Source organism: Castanea sativa, chromosome 1 (genome assembly GCF_040712315.1).
Source record: "Castanea sativa cultivar Marrone di Chiusa Pesio chromosome 1, ASM4071231v1".
NCBI lineage: Eukaryota > Viridiplantae > Streptophyta > Magnoliopsida > Fagales > Fagaceae > Castanea > Castanea sativa.
The window spans coordinates 84,478,440-84,489,096 of NC_134013.1; the positions used below are offsets into that span (position 1 = coordinate 84,478,440).

Consider the following 10,657-nt stretch of genomic DNA (forward strand, 5'->3'; position numbering starts at 1 on the left):
ATAAATGAAGGAAGAAAAAAAGAAATGAAATCAAACATCAATTGATAACCATTATGTGGAAAATTAAAAAAAAATGGTCAAGAATAGTAAGAAATATAATAGAGATGGCTATATAGTGGACATTGATAACTTTATAGTGCAATAGAATCAACCATTACATTCACTTAATCAAATCAATAATCAACAATTAAATATAATAATAAAAAATTTAAACTTAAAACTAATCAAATTCTTACTAGGGAAATTATATTTCCTATCATAACTAAAAATGAAATGTTCTTTAGTAATTAAGAAATTATATTAGAAATAAAGTTGGAAAATTTTATAATCTCATTTTCTTAGCATTTCATTTAACCTTTTATATATATATATATATATATATATATATATATATATAATCATAATCTTCATGTACACCATGACTTTAAAAAATCTAATGAATGGTTCTTCCTCTTATTTAATGTCTATGTTATGCAAACCATCAACCAATAAATATATAATAATGGTAAAAAAACGTTATAGACAAGATTATGAAAAATATGATAAAACTACTTTTAACATAAATATCATTCTAGAATCTCATCTATTCTTTTTATTCTTCTTAAACATGCACCTCTAAATTCTAATTAACATGGAATATGAGTTTAAAGGAAATCAAATATGAATAAGAGCCTAATTAGCCTAGCAAAAATAAACTAAAAAGAAAAAAGAGAATACAACATAAAAATAAAGAAGGTAATTTTTTTTATAATAAAAATCAAGGCAATGAGAGAATTTTATGCAAAATGTACATTCATAATTGCACTAACAAATCTATATGACTTCATATTACATATAAATTAAAGTAATTTTCTATTATAAATTATTACATATAAATAAACCTCATTACATAAATATATTCTACACTTATATGATTTTGGAGATCATTTGCCTAACAATCTTCACCCAAGCATCCTCCTTCTACAATCCCATCTCTTTTCTTTAAACCTGCATATGAACAATTTTAAGTGAAATAGTTTCAGCCAATAGTTTTAAGCAAATAAAAGTCACTTTTGCCCAAATCTAAGTTCCCTTTTTTCTCCTTTTGGAGTGTGGGTGGGTTTTGTTTTTTGTAATTGCATGCTCTTACTATGCAAAACCAAAAACAAAAGATCCTAGAGTTTCTTATGCTTCAACATCTTATAGCCTTACACATCATCAAACACCATCAACATGAGATGTTAATTCTGTGAAGCAATGTTAAAAAGAGTTGGAAGACATTATCTGGCAAACTGATTGAAGCCATCGTGTTCATATATTCATTGCATGCATGTGTGCAAAATAAAAAATAAGTTTTATTTTCTTTGCTCACCATGACCAATATATATCAATCCTAATTGAGCACAAATGAGTTTAAAATAAAGATAGCAGTTTTGATTTTTGTCTGCAGTGATTATTCACTTTCATCAAACAAGACCATTTGTTATAATGAAGAGCTACGTTATTGTAGAGTTTATACATGGTATAGAATACGAGTAATGGAAATTGACAACACCGCCACATGCGTCTTATTTCATTCATATATAGTTTAGATCATCTTATTCGTTCAAGTCAAAATTTACTTCTCAAAGCAATGAAGGACACCACAATGATGCAATCATTTACAGTAAACTTAATCCAAAAGTTCAAACTTTGAATATGAGTATCACTAATAACTTGAAACAAGAGATTATCCATGATATATTTTACATAATTTTCAAGTAATAAATTATGAACCCAACTTTGGGGAATGAGTTCATCTCTTAAAGATTTAGGTAGAAAACCATGTCTATGATGAATTGGGTACATCTTGCATAGATGCATCACCATGCCTTGAACTTGAAGAAAGACTACCGTTGTCATCGTGTATAACCACATCATCTGGTCCTTCTATGGAATTCCTAGAGTGATTCTGTATATCATCAATACCAAGTGAAGGTTCAGAAACCTCAGGACTTGCTACAACATGTACCCTTGATTCTTCTCCCCTAAAGGTATGTGAAGAGAGATCTTTCTGGTCAAAATGTTTTGCCATTTTAACTAATTTGGACCAACAAGAGTCGGCAGGATTTTCGTCGCTCAAAACAGACCAATATGAGTAAAATAACTTAGACACACAAACCAAGAGTGAGACCGTAGAAGCGATTCTAGCGATGAGGAAGAGGCCCCTAAAACTGTCCACACCAAGACTATGACTATCTGGAGAGATTCCAGTGTTTTGATCTTCACAGGTAAGTTGACTTGAAAAGTACTTACTCTCAATTGCTTGAATTTTCGACCTATTTTGTGTGACATTCAAGATTGCCCTCGACATGTGAGGGACAAAAGGAGATCCTTGTGGGAATACCTAAATAAACAAGTTAAAAAATTATAGCATTTAGGAATAAAAAATAGAGGAGTCCATTTAACAAGAATTACTATATGAATTACTTTTTTTTTTTAGTAAACAATAATACTTATTAGAACACACATGAAAATAGTAATACTAATGTCATGATTAAGGTTAAATATTACAAATTTAAAGGTATATCCACTGTCACGTTATTTAAATTTTGAAATAATGTGACACAATGTACACTCTTAAATTTAGAAAATAAAATTTTAACAGAGAGAGTAAGAGACTCACAAAGCCAAATCCATCGGTTTCGTAGAGGGGTCCAACTGTAGTATACTGAGAGGCATAATTTGCAAGGAAGATCTTTAAATAAGGGATTTCATCAAAAATAGCTGCAACCCCGCCATTGTGAGTTCCTTTTGACAGTGCTTCATGATACTCTTCAGAGCTCTCATATGGTTTCAACATGGACTCATGGATATCTAATTGTTCTTTTAGAAGCTCCTTAACAAAGGAATTCTTTTGATATCCAACAAAATAACCATTCTTTTTAATCTCTTTTACATCAACAAATGTAGGTTGCAATCTCTGTACTGTTAATATTGAGGTTAGGCTAGCAGTATAACTTTGAGTTAGGATGAGTACCAAGAAAATCCATATGACTAGAACAAATCTTGACCAATTATTTACCACTTTCTCCCCTGCAAATACCATTGAATAATTATTACTATGCATGTGCATAACAAATACCCATGTTTTGATTTGAATTGAACCACAAATAGAGAGATTAAAATCCCCTTTATGTTTTGAGCGTAACACTTAACCCAATGTGATGTTGTTTTATGCATAAGCCATTAGTTGTGTAACATTTAACCTTCTTAAAAAAAAAATTTAATGTAATACAAAATCCCCTTTTGGCATTGTTTTATTGTAAAAATGCATATCTATATATGGACATGTGTTGTCATATGAGCAACTTACCCTTCATTTTCATGGATGCATAACGGGTAACACATAAAATTATATTATGGAGTTTCATGCTTTATGGAGAAAAAATAATGGTCTTGCATACTTTTCCCTAAAATCTTTCTACAAGATTGAAGAAATTTACTGTGAGCAAAGGCAAGTGTAGAGAAGGAGAACCAGAAAATCAAGCCAATTTGTTGCTCTGGAGGGCCTCGAAACTCAGTGTTTACACGATGTTCAAGAACCCATATGACCAAACCTGTAAAGATGAACGCTACACCAGTTGTTAGCCATAAATTCAAGCTTAGTGGCTTTAAGAAGATCCATAAGCTTTTTCTCTCATCATGCTTTACTGAAACCACCATTTGCACGCCTGATTCCGTATAAGGTAAAGTGAAATCAACATACGTGGAGCGATTAGCAATAATTGTTATGTCTCCAATAACTGCATCATACTTCTGTATTTTGAGAGAGATGTAATTATCAATTTATGGACTTGGAAATAAATTTAAAGAAATAAGAGATATCACAATTTCACTACATGAATTTTAGAAATTGATGTGCCATTAGTATAAAAAAAAATCGATATTTATTCATTATATTGATAAAGTTGCACTAATCACATTCTTTGATAAGTTAGTTTATAAGCTTTCGTAGTAAATTTAACATTTTTGAACTAATTAAGACACACTCGAAGTCATTAGAAAGAAGTAATATATATATATAAAGGGAGGGAGGGAAGGAGGGAGGAAGGGGGAGGGGGGGGGTGTTGGGGGGAACCCACCTTAGTCTTAATCTCGTAAACAAGTTGATCGTATGTCCCGTTGCTCTGCCTTTGTTTATTTGCATAGGGAATAAACTTAGGAGAAAGGGGGAAGGGCAATGCATCTAGTACAGCATTGAACACATCAATGGAGAATCCCGATACATTAATCGTATCATTAGTAGAAGAAATCCATTTCACTTTCACGAATTCTTCAAAACCATTTTTCACTGGAACCCCAATCTTTAAACTTAAAGGAGGTTGGTGTATTGTTTGTCCTGGCCAAATCAGTGGTTTAAGTTTGTATGCCTTTTCACTAGTATCCTTTAAATCTTTGAAGAATCCTCTCTGTGGGGTCCAATATCCAATATTTATCTCGGTATTTCCTATCACATTGAATACTTCAAAGGTTGAAGGCTCCAACTGCCCATTAACCAAACCAAAGTTCCCGCTTAGGCCTTCAAATTTAGTATTTACAATTGTATTGCGAAGCCTTGTACCATTTTCAAAAATGTCTAAAGCTGCCAGATCAGCTTTACAACCGCTAACATTTTGCTTGAAAAAGCTGGAATGCATGCCAGCCTTCTCCACTGCCATAGCCAATGCCCAAATTGTATCATATGCCCATAATCCAAACAGGTTTAAGCTAGTAGTACTCCTGATCTTTGCCTGAATTGAGGTTAAATTTCTCTTCCATTTCCTTTCAAAATCTTTGAGTTGTTTAGATGGGGGTAAGTATGGCCTGATTCCCAATACACCTTGCATGGAGTCCATGACCTTTGAGCTCATAGGATCTAGCAAAGATGAACCGTCTGTGACCATCCATGCATACCCTTCACTCATCATTTCTGCATTCTTTGCAAGTGCAAAGAGTTTGGAGCCAAGTGAAGCAGTCATGTGAACAAGAAATATTCTTATGTGTCTTTCTTTTAACTTATTAAGCTCTTTAATAATTTCCGTACTTTCAAAAGATGGAGGAATGACACATCTGGAAAGGACCTGAGTGTCAATCACTTGTAAAGCTTCCATTAAATGTGGAATCACACTATTGCCATACTCTGTGTCTTCGTAAATAAGGGTAATTTCCGGCCAACCAAAGGCCTTAACAATGTCTGCTATGCATTTAACTTGTGCGGAGTCATCTTGGGCTGTGCGCAAGAAAAACTTGTTTTGGGATGGAGAGAGAGAAGGACTTGTGGCTGAAAAGGAAATAATGGGAACCTGAGCTTTACGACCAAGTTCTATCACAAACCTAGCGTGTGTTGAATTTTGAGGTCCTATAATGGCCTGCACTTCTTCTTTCTTCATTAAATCTAGTGCTGGATTTCATTGCAACAATAAATTACTTAGAAAATTGAAATTTTACTAGCAATGTTCAAAACAACTACAATAACAACAACATTACGCTGATAATAAACTTAATCAATACATTTTGGAAAACATCAACATGTCGAAACTATACACCAACATATTTTATCAATGTCTATTTTGGTTCATAACTATTAGGAGTTAGGACCAAGGGCTTACTTACTGCACCAAAAACTATAGTTGATGATAAGGGCATAGCTTTATTCCCGAAAAGATTGGCAGCCCAACTTGACCTCCATCTCTAGTAAGATTTTAGACTTGGCCCACTTGGCCTCTGCACAACGATCCCACTCCCAACACCTGCACATGTGCAGTAGGGAGCCGAACCCGTGACCTACTATGATACTAATTGTCAGACTTAAACTACACCACTTTACCTCAAAATCAATTGGGATGAGAAATACACACTTAAATATTTTATGGTATTGCTACTGGCCTGTTTTAGAGCAGTTGTAGAGAATTAAATTATAGTGCCCTAACAATAAATTATAAAAATAGTAAGAGAAAAAAGAATATGAAGAAACAAGAGTTTTAATTAAAGGAAAAACAACAAAAGAATATAATTACATAATAAATTTTAAAGTGTATATTAATCAAATTCTTTTTGCAATAATTCACTATACTATACAAAGGAAGGAGATGATTACATAATAAATTGAATAGTTTATATTAATCAATACAACAAAATTAACATAAGTATCACTTGGCATATATAGTCAACTACTAAAAATGAATTTCACATGTGAAAACCCCCTTAATAGATAGGAAAAAACTTATGTATAGTAACTTAAGTGTTGTTCTTTAGGTTCTACTTTTAAAATTTATCATGTGGCTATTTATCTAAGAATTACATGTTTATTTAATAAAAAAAAAATTCATATGGCAAAATTTTAAAAGGAGAATCCAAAGAACAACAAGTCTTGCCCTAATAGATAAACATAAAACAATGATTAATATACTATCTTTTAATGAATTTTTACATTTAAATATCACTTAGTATTAAAAACCAATGACTTAAACTGTGTGTTTATTTCTTTATTTTCCAATTCAAGTCTTAGCTTTGCCATGCGCTCCATTCACAAAGAGGTCACAAAGTTTATCACAACTACAAAACTAACACTTTACAGTATGCCAATAATTTTTTGTAAAAAGGTGAAGGTGGAGGTGAAGGGACAAAGAATTTTCTAGACTCCTATAAAAAAAAATTAAAAAGAAAAGAAAAAAAAAAAAAAAGCTATTTCTAGACTAAGGGAACCCCTAAGAAATTTTTTTTTTTTTAATATTGTGTACGTGCATAAGATTAAGGTTTTAAAATTGACCTACAAAAAAAAATTTTAATTTGGGGAAAAATTATACTTGGCCTCCTCAAATTGAATATTTACCTAAAAAATAAAATATAGTGGTTATCTAGTTCATTCCCGTAGTATGTGGTCCTTCCTAGAACAAACAACCCATTTACTTAACAGATTCTGAAGTGTTTTTTTGTATCAACTTATTTGTCAACTCATTCTCAAAAAAAAAAAAAAAAAACACTTATTTGTCAACTTTTTTATATTTTTTAAATAGTAAAAAAATTGTTGGTTTTTTTTTTATATATATAAAAAAAAAATCAATTGTGTTTGATTCTTTAGTTTTTCTGTTAGGATCCAAAGTTAAAAAAATCAAATCTTTGGGCTTTGGATGTTGTCATGTTTGACTACATCTAAATGATTTGATTTTTTTTTTGTTTGGGTTTTTTTCTTAAAAATATACTTAGAAATACTAGTTAGTTTTTAGTTATAACTAATCGCTAACCTGTGCTATGCACGGAAACTAACCTATTTGTGAGGTAGATTAAAATACTTTTATAAAATCTTAAATTGATTAAGAAACTATACCATTGCATGATTTGCTCTTGTATAATTTCAATTTGTGTTACAAATTGATGAAGAAGCTATTACTTGAATATGCAATGACTTACAAAAAATTTGTAAGACAATTTCATATACTGCAAAAAAATAACTCAAAAATTCAGATATTAAAACTTCTAAAAACCAAAAAATATTATAGAAAAATTATCAATATTTGAGTTTAAGTTAGACTTGTTAGAGAGATAGAATTTCACTCCTTGTTAAGTTTGGATTAAACAAATTTTTTTTTTTAAATGATGAGTTTGAGTTTAAGTTGGACTTGTCAAAGAGATAGAGTTTCACTCCTTGTTAAGTTTGCAATTAACAAAAATATTTTTTTTTTTAAATGATAAGTTTGAGTTTAAGTTGGACTTGTTAAAGAAATAGAGTTTTACTCCTTGTTAAGTTTAGTCTAAACAAAAATAATTTTATTTAAATAATAAATATCGTACTGACGTGGAAAATTGTGGGAATTTCAAAAACTTCAGTTTTATATATATATATAAAGTATGATTTTGATTTGACTTGTAGGTGACGGAAAAACCAGCTACAATACGTGACTTTTCAATTCTAATTATAATATTGTTAAAATTAGGCATTGCAACAAAATTTGAAAATGGCTTTCTTTAATGGACTCTTAGATTTTGTACATTGAAATTAAAATCGCAAGAAAGCATATCTCGAAATCAAAAATAGATAATTTTTGGGATTTAAAATAACTTTGAGTTCCATTTTAATATGTTTTGAGTATAAATATAATAGGAAAAAGAATTTCATATTTTTTCTTTTACTGAATAGATATTAGTTTACATTTTCCATATATTAATATAGTTTTGAGTATTTTTATACATCTTGTTATTGAAAGGTGATAATTTTTTTGTTTCAAGCTTTGACCCTCCAAAGAGAAAATCTTGATTCTGTCCTTGTGAAGATATATATTCATAGGACCTAAACTAAACTTGACTATACATGTTAAAATATTTGTATGTTATAATTAGTTTGTTTCACTATAAAAAATTTTCAAATGTAATATATTTTATATGTAAAATATTTTCAAATATTTGATGTGACATATAAAAATTTTTAAACACAAACAACCAAAACCAATGGCTCTAGTAGAGTGACCAAGCTGCCGGCTTCAATGACCAAACCATCAACACTAGCCACTAGACCAGTGGCTGGACCAATGACCACTAGATGCCGCGGGGGGTGGTCAACGGAAAATATTTTCAAGTTTGACCAATTTTTACAGTAAAACAAATATAATAAATTGATGAAAATATTTTTCATAAAATATTTTACAACAAAACAAATGGAACGCTAATAATATGGAGGAGCAAATTTTCTTGGGGCTTTATTTGAGACTGAGATCCATTAGTTAGTATAAGGACTAGGTTTTGCAACAATTTTCTAAAGTTGCTAATGGAAAAGAAAATAATGATTATTTTCATTTAAAATGAATCCATTTCATAATACAATTAAATTTTATAAATTTAGAACCGTAAAGACTACCACGTAACTTAAGTATGTACACACACTACACAGTACACTATAGATCCAAAAGATAGAATCTTAATGTTGAAATTGACAAGACAAGAACTTTGAAACGGAAAAGGATTTTATTCCTGGAAAATATTCTAATCTTAAAAATCTTCTTATGAGAAGCTTTGTAGGCCACACTATCCTAATGTATGTAACACTTTTCCTCGCTTTTTTTGATGAATTATTGTTAAGATGGGGGGTGGGGGGGCCCATTTCCAATGGCATTTCATCATGTGGACTGACATATGCACAACTTATCATGTTTTTTATTTGTGTGTGAGAGCAACCATGTGCTTATATTATATAACGTGCACGTGTGAAACATTTAGCTTTACGTTGGTACCTGCAGATGTTGCAGCAATTACATCATTCTCAGAATCCTTTGTGTGGAGAGAAAGTCTTGTGCTATAGTTATGATTCAAAACATAGAAGTCTGAGAGCGCCATGGACATGTACCTCTCTGCCACTCTTCCAACCGGGGACTTCAAATCAAGAACTACTCCAACTGGTATCAACTCATTCGCCATCATCAAAGGCTCATAACCACAAAGGTTGAGACTGAGCAAAAGAAAGGATAGGAATTTAGAAAGGTGGAGCTTCAGGTTTGTCATTGTCAAGCTAACCTTTGCTAATTGCTAGCTGGGGAGGACTACGCATTAACTGTATCAACTTATAGACATATGGTTCCCATTCCATGTGGAATTTTGGGGTAGCTTACATCACATAAATGGGTCCAATGAGTACAGAATGTTTGGAAACAGGGTCATTGCCAAAATGTTTGATATTGACTGGTTATTACGCTCAAAAATGGGGAAAATTCTTGGATAGTTCTGAAAGAGTAATGCTAGGGTGGCGTTCGGATAGCGCATTTGCGCGTCCACGTAAACGTCTGGGCTTTTTTTTTTTTTTTTTTCAAGCGCGTCTATCACTGTTCATTAGCCATGAACAGTGATTTTAGGCCAGTAATTTTTGGCATGAACATTATTTTTAACACATTTAAAAATTATTTTGCTATAGTATTTTCAGTTTTCAGTTTTCAACAATAAGTTCTATCCAAACACACTCTAGGAACACAAATTTTGTTACAACTTGCTTACGTGGCAAATCGTAAGTGATGGAGTAATGAACCGATATGGACCCACCACTTCTAGTTCACTATTTAAAACTTATCACGTAAGCAAGTTGTGACAAAGTGGCGGTCCTAGCATTTTCCAATTTCAAAATAGTACTCCAAGGTCTTATCATATATTGGGTGGGCTCCACACGTGGGTCCAACCATAATGCTCAATACCCCTTTGTGAAAGGTCAAAGTATTGCTCCAAAACTACCTAAAATTAACCCTTCACTACAAAAAAATCGTTCTGTCCCAGCGTTTTTTTCCCAGCGCTTTTAAAAAACGCCGTAATAGATAAGTCTATACCAGCGCTTTTTAAAAGCGCTGGTATAGGAAACCCTATTACGGCAGCTCAAAACCGGCGCTTTATAAATCGCTGCAATAGGAGACCTATAGCGGCGGTTTTTAAAAATGCTGGTATAGGATGCCCTATTGCAGCGTTTTATAACCGCCGCTATAGGTTAGGGTAATCTTTTTTTTTTAATTAATTTAATATTTGAAATTATCCTATCCCAGCGCTTCAAAAAGCGCTGGGATAGGGTCACCCCATAAGGAAATGGAAAAAGGCCTATCCTAGCGCTTTTTGAAGCGCTGAATAGGTGACCTCTATCCCAGCGCTTCAAAAAGCGCTGGGATAGGGTCACTCCATAAGGGAATGGAGA

At 32.0% G+C, this 10,657-nt stretch overlaps 1 protein-coding gene across 1 annotated transcript; it reads right to left on the reverse strand.

Moving 5' to 3' along the window:
- Positions 1-1,575: 1,575 nt before the first annotated feature.
- Positions 1,576-9,498, reverse strand: LOC142622501 (glutamate receptor 2.9-like). Its single transcript, XM_075795982.1, has 5 exons — positions 9,225-9,498; positions 4,104-5,401; positions 3,465-3,777; positions 2,645-3,054; positions 1,576-2,365 (listed from the first exon to the last, which is right to left on the reverse strand). Exons 1-5 carry the CDS (start codon positions 9,490-9,492, stop codon positions 1,808-1,810), a joined length of 2,847 nt encoding a protein of 948 aa, XP_075652097.1. The 5' UTR covers positions 9,493-9,498; the 3' UTR covers positions 1,576-1,807.
- Positions 9,499-10,657: the final 1,159 nt, after the last annotated feature.